Below are 14,982 nucleotides of genomic sequence, written 5' to 3'. Positions count from 1 at the left end.
TGGTTAGCGGTGTGTGGTTAGCATGTGTAGTTAGCTGTGTGTGGTTAGCGTGTTTAGTTAGCTGTGTGTGGTTAGCGTGTGTAGTTAGCTGTGAGTGGTTAGCGTGTGTAGTTAGCGGCGTGTAGTTAGCTGTGTGTGGTTAGCGTGTGTGGTTAGCGGTGTGGTTAGCTGTGGGTAGTTAGCTGTGTGTGTAGTTAGCTGTGTGTGTAGTTAGCGGTGTGTGGTTAGCGGTGTGTAGTTAGCTGTGTGTGGTTAGCTGCGTGTATAGTTAACGTGTATAGTTAGCGATCACCGCCAAATACACTTTCACAGTGGAAAAGGCTTTGCGCTTGTCAATCAGGTCCTGCAGGAATGACAGAGTCACTCCCACCGGTCACTGATAGGGGATATGACTCCCTTGGAGACACCATCCCACAAATATCCTCCAGTTGCGATCAAAAAGAGACCTAGTGGAGGAGGCTCAAGTGCTCTGTATGGTGGAGATCACATTCTGTGAGAGTCCCACGGCTGAATGATTGAGCAATTCAAGGGCCAAGCCCACAGCCTCAGTCCCTCTGGGTGTCGGTGGAAGATCGTTTGTCCTGCCTGTGACAGCAGATCCCTGAGCAGCGGGAGCTGCCAAGGACGAGCGCACAGCAGCCGGTAAATCTCCGCCAGCTAGTGCATGGCTGGCCAATGTGGGGCCACCAGGATCAGTGCATGGCCCTGCTCCCTCATCCTGGATAGAGTGCGGAGTGTCATGGCCAGTAAGGGAAATGCATAAAGCAGCGCGCACTGCCAGACGTGCGCTAGTGCGTCTACGCCGAGGGGAGTATTTGTTCCACGCAGGGAGAAAAACACTGCGCACTGCGTGTTTTCCTCCATGGCAAACAGATCCACCTCGGCCCGTCCGTAACGGGCCCACAACTGTTGCACCACCGGTGGGTGTAACCTCCATTACCAGTACACTGGCGCGCCCCTGGACAGCAGGTCCGCGCCAGTGTACGGGTAATGGAGGTTACACCAACTGGTGGTGCAACAGTTTAGGACCCCGGGAACGTGCATTGTCCTCAGAGAGAGGAGATAATTGCAACTCCATAGGATCAGTTTGCGTGCTGGCAGCAGCAACCGACGGGAGCTTAAGCCGCCTTGGCGGTTGATATACGCTACCACCGTGGTATTGTTTGTCCTCACCAGGACATGATGTCCCCTGAGAGACGGGAGGAAGTGGATCAGCGAGAGGAACACCGCTGACATTTCCAAAACAGTTTATGTGACAGCGTCGGAGGTCTGCGTTCCAGCAGCCCCTCACCGACCTGCCCTCGTACATTCTGCCCCAGCCCGTCATGGCGTGGAGCAACAGAGCAAATGGGGGGTGCAACAAGCAGACGTGGGACGGAGGGAGCGGGGTAGAGCGCGTTTAGCTTACAGAGCATTTTGACGGAGCACATGTGGGGCGCGTTTATCGGAACTGGGGGGCCGGGGAAAAATGCGCTGAGCACGCTAAGTGCGCCAAGCGGAGTGAGAGAGCGTAAATGCGCAGCACATACACGATTCCACACCAAAGAGGAGATCAGCAATCAAATTTAAAATTTTTATTATACTTTTGTTTTTAATCTCTATTACATTAACATTATTTTTTGATAAACACAAAAACACTTCTATATTGTTGTGGTATCATTTCTAAAGTGATTACTGCTAGTAGTGGGACGGGATATTGATGGTGTTGTGTTACGTTTAGTTGTTCAGCGTTTACATTCACTGAATATTATTTGCTGATTTTGCTCATTCCTCACTTGCTGCTGGAGCACAGAGAACAAATATGATTGGTTCTTCAGTCAGGTCTGTGCTCCACGTACGGACCACCTGGTCTGGTCTGCGTACTGTAACGGACTGAGTTCTATGTTCTGGTTATGTTCCACTTGTGTGTATTCAGTGGTTAACTGATGCTGAGATTTCCCATGGCCATGAAGGCATCATGGTTACGTTCAGCTTTCTCTGCCAATGTGTGTCTTTGTTTACATGTGTTCTGAATGTTGATTGGCTGGGAGGCTGGGGAAAGGGCGGGCGTAAGCGGGGAAAAGACTAGTGAACAATTCTGTTCCCACTGTAGTGTGGGTGTATGATGGTGTACGACGGTTCTTTGTGTTTGTTTGTTTATTTGTGGTGTGTTACTACGACCTCCATTAAAGCCTGTAAAACTGTGATAACGGCTTGAGTCACGTCATTAAATTACCTTTTGGGTTGCGGTGAGTGTGTGCGCCCCCCCCTCACTGTGCAAGGTACCGCGCTAATAATCTACTGGCTGCAAAACGTTGAAAACGTAATAATTTACGTCGGGTTTGCTTCGGGCTCAGGCCTACAGTTTAAGTTAATGGGTCGAGCTCGAGTCGGGTCGAGCTGGATTTTTTGGGCCTGATCTAAACTCTAGTGGAGAGATGAATGTAAAGTTGTGTTTGTGGTGACATCAAATTCAATTCAATTCAAGTCAACTTCATTTTGTATTGTGCAAATTACAACAAAAATCATCTCGAATTTGTGCAGCTGAAGTTTTGATGCCCAGCGACTAATGCTAATGCTAACAAAGGAACATTTTCACATCAGAATGTTGTATGTTTGGCACCAACACAAATCAAATGATTGTAGGAGTACAATGGGAGGAAAGTCTTCTTATTAGTTTGTTATTTAATAAATAAATACCTTCCAATTGATTGATTTGTTTGTCAACATTTCAGGAGGAAAAAGAAAAGCAAGAATCAGAGAATCCGTACAGCTGGTCGTTCACAGGTGGACGCTTTAAAGCAGCTTTATTTATTTATTTATTCAGACGCTGTTTGGACTTTCAATAATGTGATTAAAGAGTGTTGATGGTGTGGCTTCAGTCTTTGGAGGAACAAGGTTTCTCCCTGGAGGAGGAGGAAGGTTGGGGAGGTTTATCCCTGGAGGAGGAGGAAGGTTGGGGAGGTTTCTCCCTGGAGGAGGAGGAAGGTTGGGGAGGTTTATCCCTGGAGGAGGGGAAGGAGAAGAGGTCTGCTGGGCATCCTCCAGCAGCAGCAACCTTCTCCTCTGCTCTCAGACACAGTTCCTGGAGGAAGTGGGCCGTCTCCATCACCAGCTCACTCTCATCATCATCATCTACGAGGAAGTACAACATCTACCAGTTAAAGAGGCAGTATTATGAAAAATTCCCTTTCTAATGGTTCTACTACAGTGATATACATCCTTTAGCCTCATTCAGAGGGACAATGTTGAAAAAGTTCTGTTTCCTCCCTTGTTATTCCACATTTTGTAAAAAGTCAGCTATAAACGGGACAGTTGGATTTTTCTCATTGTGACGTCACATCGTGGAAACTCCTCCTCCTGACAATCCTGGCTCCTCCTACCCTACATAAGACTACCTCACAGGTAAAACAATCATAGCGAAGGCAGGTTGATATTACAGTTATGTTACGTATATAGATAATCTAGTAAATAGATAAACTGAAGAGCGCTCACAATCAATTTCACTTTTAGTAGGCGTCGTACCACCTTGTATCACCTTGGGGAGTGGTGGCCTAGTGGTTAAGGACGCTGGGCTTGTAATCGGAGGGTTGCCGGTTCAAGCCTCACCGGGGCCGTCACTGTGGGATGTTGAGCAAGTCCCTTAACCCCGAACTGCTCCCCAGGCGCCGCAAAATGGCTGCCGACTGCTCCTCAGGGATGGGTTAAGTGCAGAAGACAAATTCCAATAATGTACTAACATTACATGGCCAATTAAAGGCGAAAGCCCGATTTAATCTAATTAATCTAATCTAAATATAACATAAACCCTTGTTGATGATTCCATGTACGTGCTTTAAAACCTGAGGAGATCGCTCATTCAAAGCTGCCGCGCACTGACTTTGGAATGAACTCCCACTCGACCTGCGCTCCCTGGACTCCGTGGATATCAAAAAGCGCCTAAAACACATTTGTTTGCAAAAGCAGTCTAATCCCACCGACTCACGCTGCCTTTGACCGTCTGTATTTGTTATGTTTTTTATTATGTTACTGTGTTATGATGTATTGTTTTATTACTGTGAAGCACATTGTAACTATGTCTGTGAAAAGCGCTATACAAATAAAGGTTACTTACTTTATGGGATGATCTGACGTGTTTGTGAAAGAATGCGATGCAGCGGTTGGACAAAACACTGGACTATTGTCTTAAATGGATTATTTCTGTGGTCAGAATAGGTGAGAAGGACAATAAAGCGACGTAGCAGCTCATGTGAGTGTTTCAAACAGCTGATAGTTGACAATAGCGACCGGTCACATTCAGTTCCATTTTTAGTAGTTGTTATATCATCTCGTATCGCTTTTATGGGAAGATCTGAGGTGTTTGTGACTCGATGAGACGCAGCATTAGGACAAAATAATGGACTGTCATCTTAAAATGATTATTCCTGTGGTTAGAATAGGTGAGGAGAAGAAGAAATACTGTTAATGATTTACTGCTGCTGTGATAAACCAGTGGGCGTGTACTGTCGCTGTCCCCAATCAACGTTCTTGAAGCCAAAATACGGTGCTTAGGGGTGCTTCCATCTTGCAAATTTGACGTCATTTGGAGCCAGAGTCTGCACAGTAGGGTCTGGTGGGAGGAGCCCTGGTAACGCGACCCGTCCATTTAGCGTACTACCCTGATGACTTACCCAGCTACGCCAAGAACATAAGTATCTTTCCCACTGGAAATTTTACCAACGTCTTGTTCAGATGATCAGATCATAGAGGTTAGTACTAGTACTAGGAGCTGAAAAAAGACAAAAAACTGAACGTCTCGGCTTTCCTTCACGATATAACTGCTATTCACACAAGAGAGCTACACAAGATCCACGGCTGTCAATCATCGTCATATATGACATAAAATCCTGTTTTTCATCTTCAAACAACTTATTTAAAACAAAGTTCATATGAAAATGAGCATTTGAACAAAATGTAGGGTGATAACAACTAATGACCACAGCATAGTTTAGATTAGGAAAAAAATATGAGACAAGTATTTTAACTTTACAGTTTGACCCACATCCCATCTGTTATCATTGAAGAGGCGGGGTTTATGACCTATGCTGCAGCCAGTCAGCAGGGGGAGCTCTAAAAATAAAAGCTTCACTATCCCATGAGCATGCGTCGCTCATTCTTTTTACAGTCTATGTGATAAACACACACACGCTGAAGCAGCACGTGCTTCAGCGTGTGTGTGTTTACGCCCACTCGTGAATATTCATGAAGGCCCAAAAAACAGCCTGTTTTTCGGAGCGCTCTGAAATTGACTTTTTAGAGGCTAAAACTCCAGAAAACTGGGTGAGTTTGGGAAAATAAACCTCAAATATATTGTTGTTGGGGTTCTTATAGTGCAGCAGATTAGTAAAAAAATAATTCACTTTGGTATAAAAGCATGATATTTGGCACAGATACTCTCTGAAGGCCACTATTTTGGTTAAAGGCGTTGGGCACTCAAAAATTCAATATGTCTAACTCTGCCCGTGTGTGATGCACATATTCCAACTTGGGTAAACCATCTTGAAAAATGTGCGTCATATTGAATTTTTGAGTGGCCAACGCTTTTTTCCTAAAATAGTGGCCTTGAGAGAGTCTCTGTGCCAAATGTCATGTTTTTATACCAACGTGAACGACTCTCTTGAAATATGCAATTAATCTGCTGCACTATTACAGCAATTGGACATGGGTGAAAAATAGCATAATATTGGACTTTTAAGCATGATATAAACATCATGTGTTCACCTTTCATTTCCTTTAACCTGGGCACGTTCATCTCCACCTCAGAATTCTGCTCCTGCAGAACTTGACACATCTTTTTATGAGTGAACCAGTGGATCTGTTGGCACGCCAGGCTGCAGTAGGACACCTCAGAGGAACCATAACCACTCTCAGATACAGTCAATGTGTATATGACATCATGGAGGAAAAACACTCTCACATTACCATAAAATCAATTTACATTCATATAAAACAAATTATATACTAAACAAATCATACATTATTATAAAATCAATTATATACTAATAAAAATAATTATACCTTATTAAAAATACATTTATACGAATGTAAAAAATCATTATACATTAATATAAAACACTCACATTAATATGAAAATAATAATATACTAATATAAAAAATCCTACATTAATATAAAACAAAGTATTTATTAATATGAAATAAATTATACTGTATATGAAATTAAAAGAAATAATACATTCATATGAAACAAATTTATACAAAAATAATTATACATTAGTAAAAATAAAGTGTACACTAGTATGAAACAAATTACAGTATATACTAATATATCAAACAATACAGTATAATACTAAGAAAGAATAATTATATATTATTAAAAAAAATGTTATACTAATGTAAAAAACATTCTACATTAATATAAAATAAAAATATACTAATTTAAAAAAAATCCTACATTAATATAAAACATATTTTTTAATATAAAATAAATTATATACTAATACAAAATAATTATACATTAATAAAAATAAATTATATAAAAATTTAAAAGAAAATATAATTAATAAAAAAGAAACTACATACTAATATAAAAAGTATAAATAATTTAAAACAAATGTTCTGACTGAGTCATGTGATTGGATGACAAACATTCAGTATCACTCCTCTGTTCAGGCGTTCTAATGACCGTTTATTATTTTATTATGATTTATGTTTATGTGACGCCATGGCAACAGCCTCGTCTCCCTTCCAGTTGTGGACCTATTTGTGTAGGCGGAGCCAAATCAATGATTAAATAAACCAATAATAATCTCTGTTGACAAATAAAATGTGTTTGTAGAACTGTTGATAAAAGATAAATAGCAGAATGGAGGGATTATCCACGAGCCAATCACAGCAGAGATGATATTTCAGCACAACAGCACCACCTACAGGCTGATATTGGTTAAATACAAATTAAACAAATGACACTGAACAAAAATATTAATGCAACACTTTTGTTTTTGCTCCCATTTCTCATGATCTCAACTCAAAGATCTAAAACATTTTCTATAAACATAAAAGACATATTTATCTCAAATATTGTTCATAGATAATATTGGGGGGGGGGGGGGGGGGGGGGTCAGAAAACCAGTCAGTATCTGGTAGGGCTGGGACGATACCCTTTTGTTCCGATTCGATTTTAGCCCAGATTCTTGGATTTAAATTACGATTCTGATTTTACAAGTATTGCGATTCTACAGTAATGATTATCACCATTTTTTCTTATCCAAACACATAAGTTGAATCCTAAACTTCTAGGAATATGTCACAGTTCCAAAAAACAATGCACATCACATCACATTCAGTCATTCACTGGTTTATCATTATTTATTTAGTGATTTATATTATTTAGACTAAAAATAAAAAAAACTCCATCAGAAATGAGGTAAACAACATGTACAAAACAACAAATTAGTTCAGAACTTTTTGAAGTTAGTGCTTTGGAGTGTCTGTGTTTTTGTGTAGGAACAGGAGCTGGTCTATATATACTGTATATAGTAATTATATAGTAAACAATGTATTACAGTGTGAAGATCAGCCTCATTTTTCTGTCTGAGCCACAGTTAAAATCTTGAACAATATTTGTGAGAATTAGATATTTTGTGTTTATAGAAAATATTGTTGATCTTTGAGTTCAGCTCATAAAAAATGGAAGCAAAAACAAAAGTGTTGCATTTATATTTGTGTTCAGTGTATATAGCCTACTATTGAAAACATAAGTGAAAAAAGAAATGATGCATTAATATAAGAACAAATTTACAAACTGCACAACAAACACGTGATGCAACAAATGTAGATTTTAAATGTCAAAGAGTTTCAATAACATTAAGTAAACTTGTTTAATACTATTGTAATGTTTGGTTGATTTAAAGTAAATCTTTGTGTAAAGCTTCTCAGCCACCGTACAATACAAAGTAAAGCTACGAGACTTACTGCTTTACACAGAGAACACCTCTTCTCTGCTCCTTTTTCTCCACACGTAGAACAATACTCTGCATCTTCAAAGGTCATGTGACCAGTGAGAGCCTGAGTCAGCACTGAGAACGCTGACGGGTCACTGCCCTGGAGACATCAAAACATTACAAAGATTTAACAAGATTTAACACATCACATGTTGTCCTCGCTCTCTCTCTCTCTCTCTCTCTCTCTCTCTCTATATATATATATATATATATATATATATATATATATACATGGTTCTTTGTGTTCAAACATCCATCCATGCTAGCTAGGTTAGCCAGTAACAAGGGTTGTTTGGATTTTAACGATTCTGATTCTGATTCTCAATTTCGATTCCTGTTCTAAACGATTCTCGATTCTTTGTGTTGTGCAGGTCAACAGGTCACAGATTTTACAGGAGAATATTTTCATTTGAAAAAGCCTTTACACAGGCCATTTTTATGAATTCACTTAGTTGATACAGTTTAATTTGGTTGCTGTACTGTGACTATTCAATTACAAAGGTCTCCCACTGTAACTGTAAAAGTGAAACTTGCTGAAATAAAACTACAAACAAGTTGTCATCAGTGTAAAAAACAAAGAGCTACAGGTAGATGTGAAACTAAATAAAACTAACTCAAACCCTGGAGCAGCAGTGACGTGCCGTGACCACTAGGGTTGGGTAGGCACGTTGCAAATCGAAATCACCAATGACAATTTCATATGTTTCTGCTGTCAAGTGTAAATTCAATTCAATTCAACTTTATTTGTATAAAGCAATCTACAACAAAGTCATCTCAATGCACTTATCAAAATATAAAATTCATAATAAGAACGAAAAAACCCAACAAGATCCACACGAACATCTAACAAAATCAACATCATAAACACCATAAAAGAAACATAAACAATTTAATTTTAATTTTAATAATTTTAATATAGCCTCCATACTCTCCCAACAAGATATATCTGATGACACAGCAGCACATCTGTTGTTTGTGTTGGAAACACAAAAACACAGACAAAAAGACAACAACTCAGTGAGGAGCATCCACAAAGTCAATCCTTCCTTTTGTTCCATTCACTATAGAAAATACCAACAATGTTCTGACCTTACCTTTGCTGAAGCTCTGGTAGCTCAGGTGTTGGTCTCCATCTTTTAAAAGCTGTTGTTTTTACTCAAAACAAAGTTTCTTTATCATCTCTAGCGCTGTCATCCTGACTGTAGTGTTATCTCGCCCACTAGCTAGAGAACGTAGCAGCAGCGGTCACATGGGATCAATTCACTAATGTACTGTAAACTTACGTATAGCGTATATATATATATATACCTCATTGTTGTTCGTTATTTGTTATTTGTTGTCCGTATGTCTTTAGTTAAGTTATTTGTTGTATAGTATTGCTAGTTGTTTTTTTTTTGTGTGTTTGTTGTGTGTTTTAAGTGCTCTTTTTATGCACTGCAGGTTTGCACTGGGGGTTGGGGGGGATTGCAATTTCATCTGTGCTGTATGTTTAACATGGGGCATATTTGACAATAAAGAACCTTGAATCCTTGAATATATATATATATATATATATATATATATATATATATATATATATATATATATATACATATATACATATAGCATTTAGCTATAGTCCAAAGGCAGCTCTCTACGCTGCCTTTGGACATAGATGGTTGTCATCTTGGCGACCTGACTGCGCATGCGCAAACACGTAAAAACACGCAATGGGAACGGAGGCAGAGGAGCAACGTGCCTTTGGGAGGGGGCGTGGCCTCCCTCTGCCTTACAGCGGCGTGAGACTGTCCAGCTGTTCCAGGAAATAGAGCTGTTCAGTAATTTAGGCTATAAAATGCACAAAATGCTGACACTTTCAAATTTATAGGTACTGTAGGCTATTGGAAATGGAAAAATAAATAATTTATAATTATATTATAAATAACACAAATAATCAAAATATCAATTCACCCTTGGGTAGGCACTGCCTACCTTGCCTACCCTGACGGCACGTCACTGTGGAGCAGTCATGTGACAAATCAATCAACAGTTCTAGTTGAGAAACATTATTATTATTCTGGATACAGTGGAAACATAAACTATAAAAAAGTTGTATTTTGAACTTGTTTATATTGCAGGGAAGATATTACATACATAAATGTAATTGGAGTCTAAAGCCACAAAAATTGCACCACTTTAAAAAGAAAATAGACTAATATTAAACATCTTTACATGGAGTATAAGACAAAAGAGCAGTTTTTGAATCCTTAAATCTGTTGATTAAAGTAAAAGTTTCCCAAGTATTTTTTCTCTATGTACATACGTAAATTGTATATGACTGTAAAAAAAATAAATGTTTTCTACAAACAGGTAATTGTGTGAATTGTATATATTGTAATAGTTTTATGGATCATCAATATATATATATTTTTTTAAACTATCGCTGCCGTCACTGTCTATAATTCCGAGGCAGCAGCCCTTCCTCCGATACAGAGAGAGAGCAGCAGAGGACTGTCCTACACTTCCTCTGTTAACGTCTTGAATAAGGCTACATTCTGGGTGAACCTTTAAATCGTAGAAGCAGCGCTGTCTATGACACGGCCGGAGAAGAAGTGATCAGCGCTCTCTCTCTCCTGTTAGCCTACGGTCAGCGGCTCCGCAGCCAGACACACACACACACACACACACACACACACACACACACACACACACACACACACACACACACACACACACACACACACACACAGACTGCAGTCACTACAGTCGCGTTCTGAACGCACCTTATACAACCCCCATGTAAACAAACAAAGCAAGCCGTGGAAACAAACTACTGCAGGCATTTTTGAATTGAACAAACAAAATTCAAACATCTTCGTAACAATTCCGGAACCGCTTCCTATTTGGAATCGGTTCTCGGTGCCCAACCCTATTAGCCTGTAGCTGTGTTTTAAACATCCATCCACGCTAGCTAGGTTAGCTCGTACCTGTGTTTTAGACATCCATCCGTGCTAGCTAGGTTAGCAATTAGCCTGTGCTACACATACATTCACTTCACTTACAAGTTCTACTGATGAAATGCTCCTCACCAGCTGCTGCAGGAGTGACGTCTCACAGTACGGAAACTTCCTGATGCAGTCCCTGATGAACTTTTCCTGGTAGTGAGGGAAACCATCGCTGTCCCTCCCCCTCAGCAGGCTGAGCATGACAACGCACACACACACAGAGTGACGACAACCAGGCCAATGTGTGCCACACACACCACGCTGCTGCCCCATCCTCACCTTTTCACCAGTGTGTCCAACTGATCATCCTGTTTCTGGAGGAACATCTGGCACTTCTGCAGCACACAGCTGATGTAGTGCATCTTCATGGCCATCACCTCGTTCATCACCACACACTGCTCACACAGCAGCTCCATCACCTGGTGACACTTCTCCAGAGATGCAGCGTCTACCAGCTCCGGGTTCTCCTTCACCAGCATCACTATCTGCACATGGTGGATCCATGAGACGTGGAGGTGATTGATCAGAGATGATCAGAGGTTACTGATCAGGAGGACTCACCCTGACAGGGTTCAGGTTGGTGGTCATGATGATCTGGTGAAGAGGACCAACCAGACTTGGGGGCAGCTTGGGCTCCATCTCCGCTCCTTGAGGTCTGGTGAAGAAGTCCAGCCTCGCCCGTGAGAAGAAGTTATTGATGACTGTGACACACTCGTGTTGGCCTGAGAGAAGAGTTTGGTTCAAATATAAAACGATGATAGAAAGTGTTTGATGTTTGTCCCTCACCGACGAACGCTGCCATCTGAGCCGCGGTGCGACCCACAGAGTTGACCACGTCTGTTTCTGCTCCGGCATTCAGCATCATGGAGGTGATGTCAGCCTGTCCTGAAGGAAGAGGACAATTGTCACACGTATCTTAATCCACCTGGAATGATGTGAGTCTGTGTTGTTGTGTTGTTACCTGACAGGCCTGCAAACATGAGCGCCGTGTAACCGTGTTCATGTTGGTTACAGTTAACGTCAGCGCCGTTCTGCAGCAGCAACGCACACATGTCAGCCTTTCCCTTATAGGCTGCGTGCATAAGTGGAGTCATACCGTTCTATGGAAATAAACAGACTTTAGCAGGTTAGCATGTGGACATTAGCATTTTAGCATGTGGACATTAGCATTTTAGCATGTGGACGGTAACATGTTGGCATGTGGCTATTAACATGGTGATATTTGCATGGTGGCATTAGCATGTTAGCATGTGGACATTAGCATGTTAGCCTGTGGAAATTAGCATGTTGGCATGTGGAAATTAGCATGTTGGCTTGTGGACATTAGCACGTGGATATTACAATGGTGACATTAGCATGTTAGCATGTGGACGTTAGCATGGTGACAGTGGCATGTGGACGTTAGTATGGTGACATTACCATGTTGAAAACAGCATAGTGACATTAGCATGGTGACATTAGCATGGCGACATTTGCATGTGGACATTAGCATGTGGATGTTAGCATGATGACATTAGCATGTTGACATTAGCATGGTGACATTAGCATGGTGATATTAGCATGGTGACATTAGCACAGTGACATTAGCACAGTGACATTAACATGCAAACATTAGCACATAGACATTAGCATGGTGACATTCGCATGTTTACATCAGCATGGAGATGTTAGCATGGTAACATTAGCATGGTGACATTAGCATGGCAAAATTTGCATATTGACATTAGCATGGTGATATTAACATTGGAACATTAGCACATGAACATTAGCATAGCGACATTAGCATGTAGAAATTAGCATGTGGACATTAGCATAGTGACATTAACATGTAGACATTAGCATGTAGACTTAGCATGGTGACATTAGCAAGTTGATGTTTGCATAATGACAGTATGTTGACATTAGCATGTTGACATTAGCATGGTAATGTTAGCATAATGACAGCATGGTGACATTAGCATGGTGATGTTAGCATAATGACAGCATGTTGACATTAGCATGGTGATGTTAGCATAATGACAGCATGGTGACATTAGCATGGTGATGTTAGCATAATGACAGCATGTTGATATTAGCATATTGATGAAGCAGAAGGAAGCTAAAGCCTTGTCCATACGTATCTGGGTATCTACTAAAATTAATATTTTTCCAGGGTTTGGCTTGTCATCCACATGAAAACGCAGCATATGATTTTTAAAAACGCGATTTTTGAAAAAACTCCAACCAAAGCGAAAATTTGGCAAAACACCGGTTTTGCGTTTGAGTGTGGACATAGATAACTGGAGTTTTCTGGAGTCACGGGGACTGTGCTGGCGGCACTGGTGTGGGGTAAATCAACATTTACATGATGATTTGTTGAAAACATTTCTTTGTATCATTAGAAGAAATTTGACTCGTTCAATGTTTTCTGAAACACATCTGAGTTGATATTTAACTTATATAGATATATAACTGTTACTCCACCACCACCATGATAAACAACCTATTCTCTAAGTGTGTGTGTGTGTGTGTGATGAGAGCGTCTCCAGCTGACTGTGACACACACAGATGCTGATTGTAAAACACATGAAGGACCGTCAGCCTCTCACGAGTCACCTCCATATGTCCCGTCACCATGGATACCATATGATCAGAAGGGGGCGGGGCTCCAACGTACCTCATCCAAACAGTTGATCCGTACGTTTTCATCAGAAAGCAGCTGCGACACCTGGTGCACGTCACCTGCAGACAGCCCCCCTCCCTCAGTGAATGGACCCTCAGTGTGTGTGTGTGTGTGTGTGTGTCTCATCAACTCAATAAAGTCTGACTTAAGCCCACTTTGTTTCTGAGTGAAGAATAAAGTAACTTTCCTTTGATGTGGTAATGTATTCAATGGTCACATGATCACATGGTGGAGACAGACTACATGTCTACTTATAGATGTTCTTTACTCCATCCACTGTAATCCTGTCACTACAGGTCCTTTAAACCAGAGGTTCTCAGGCTTGTTTGGCTCTAGTTCCTCTTTCTCTTATTTCAGAATCCATGTCCTTTGTTCAACGACTACATTTTGCTCATAATTTTTGTTTTTATAAAAAACAACTATAGATCAAAATGATGGAATGAATGAGTTATAACACACATTTTAAAGAGTCTATTTTTGTAAATAAGTGAATTAAACAGTATTTAGTGCCTCCTGAAGAGATTTATCTCTATAGTTTTTATCATTTCCTGTCATGGCGTGAGAATGACTTGTATTTTCAGTTCATGTTCTAATTAAGATCATATCATTATTATGATTATCATTCTTAACTAGCTATAAAGACTATAAAACCTCATATTTCTATAGAACATTCCTTGCTCTCTCTAGCAAACATGAAATAAATGGATGAAATCACTCACCCTCAGAGATGAGCTGAAGGATTCTTCTCTCTGATGTGGTCAGATCTCCTCTCTGAGCTGCTGCCATCCTCACTCTGACCTGGACCTGTTGGTCTAAAGGTGAAGGGCTGACCCCCCCAGTGCTGTACCACCCTCAGGGGAGCCCCCCCCCAGGGCCGTACCACCCTCAGAGGACAGGAGGGGAGGTGTGTGCTGTGCTCGTTCAAATGAAGAGCTTTAGAAAGCATGAAACTGAATCAGATGAATATAAATGTGCTTTATTAAAATATGAAATGATTGAAGCTCACTCTAAAGCAAGGCTCATGAACTCATTTTAGTTCAGTGGCCAAATATGGACATGTTTGATCTAAAATGCACCACAAAGGTTGGGAATTGAACAATTACAACATTAGTGCTATTTTAAATTTCAATGTATAAATGACATAAAAGTGCGTAGATTATATAAGGCACTGACAATATCCAAGCAATAGGTGACAGGTAGTAAAAATATCTAATCAATTTGGGGAAATTTTGTCAAATAATTTGAGGATTGAGCAGGATTAGGTTTAATCCAACAATAAAAATAAGTAACATTGTGTTGTACAAGCATGGGAACCACTTTCAATATTGTGGAAACTCAACTTGAACAATTGTAAAGT

The 14,982-nt window shown here is 40.4% G+C and overlaps 1 protein-coding gene across 3 annotated transcripts; it reads right to left on the bottom strand.

The window, feature by feature from the left end:
• Positions 1–2,623: 2,623 nt before the first annotated feature.
• Positions 2,624–14,424, bottom strand: LOC114472236 (ankyrin repeat and MYND domain-containing protein 2-like). 3 transcript variants are annotated; one of them, XM_028461426.1, is made up of 11 exons: positions 14,345–14,424; positions 13,620–13,684; positions 11,925–12,063; positions 11,750–11,848; positions 11,525–11,685; positions 11,243–11,448; positions 11,021–11,156; positions 7,951–8,079; positions 5,740–5,863; positions 2,985–3,114; positions 2,624–2,918 (listed from the first exon to the last, which is right to left on the bottom strand). In XM_028461426.1, exons 1-11 carry the CDS (start codon positions 14,409–14,411, stop codon positions 2,858–2,860), a joined length of 1,317 nt encoding a protein of 438 aa, XP_028317227.1. In that variant the 5' UTR covers positions 14,412–14,424; the 3' UTR covers positions 2,624–2,857. The 3 variants fall into 3 exon arrangements, with proteins under 3 accessions (XP_028317227.1, XP_028317228.1, XP_028317229.1); XM_028461427.1 differs by having other exon boundaries at positions 11,048–11,156; XM_028461428.1 differs by lacking the exon at positions 13,620–13,684 and having other exon boundaries at positions 14,345–14,423.
• Between the last annotated feature and the right edge of the window lie 558 nt (positions 14,425–14,982).

The sequence above is a fragment of the Gouania willdenowi genome, chromosome 11, assembly GCF_900634775.1.
Source record: "Gouania willdenowi chromosome 11, fGouWil2.1, whole genome shotgun sequence".
In the NCBI taxonomy this organism is placed as follows: domain Eukaryota; kingdom Metazoa; phylum Chordata; class Actinopteri; order Blenniiformes; family Gobiesocidae; genus Gouania; species Gouania willdenowi.
The sequence above is the reverse complement of the archived record's forward strand: the minus strand, read 5'-3'. Positions and strand labels throughout refer to the sequence as shown.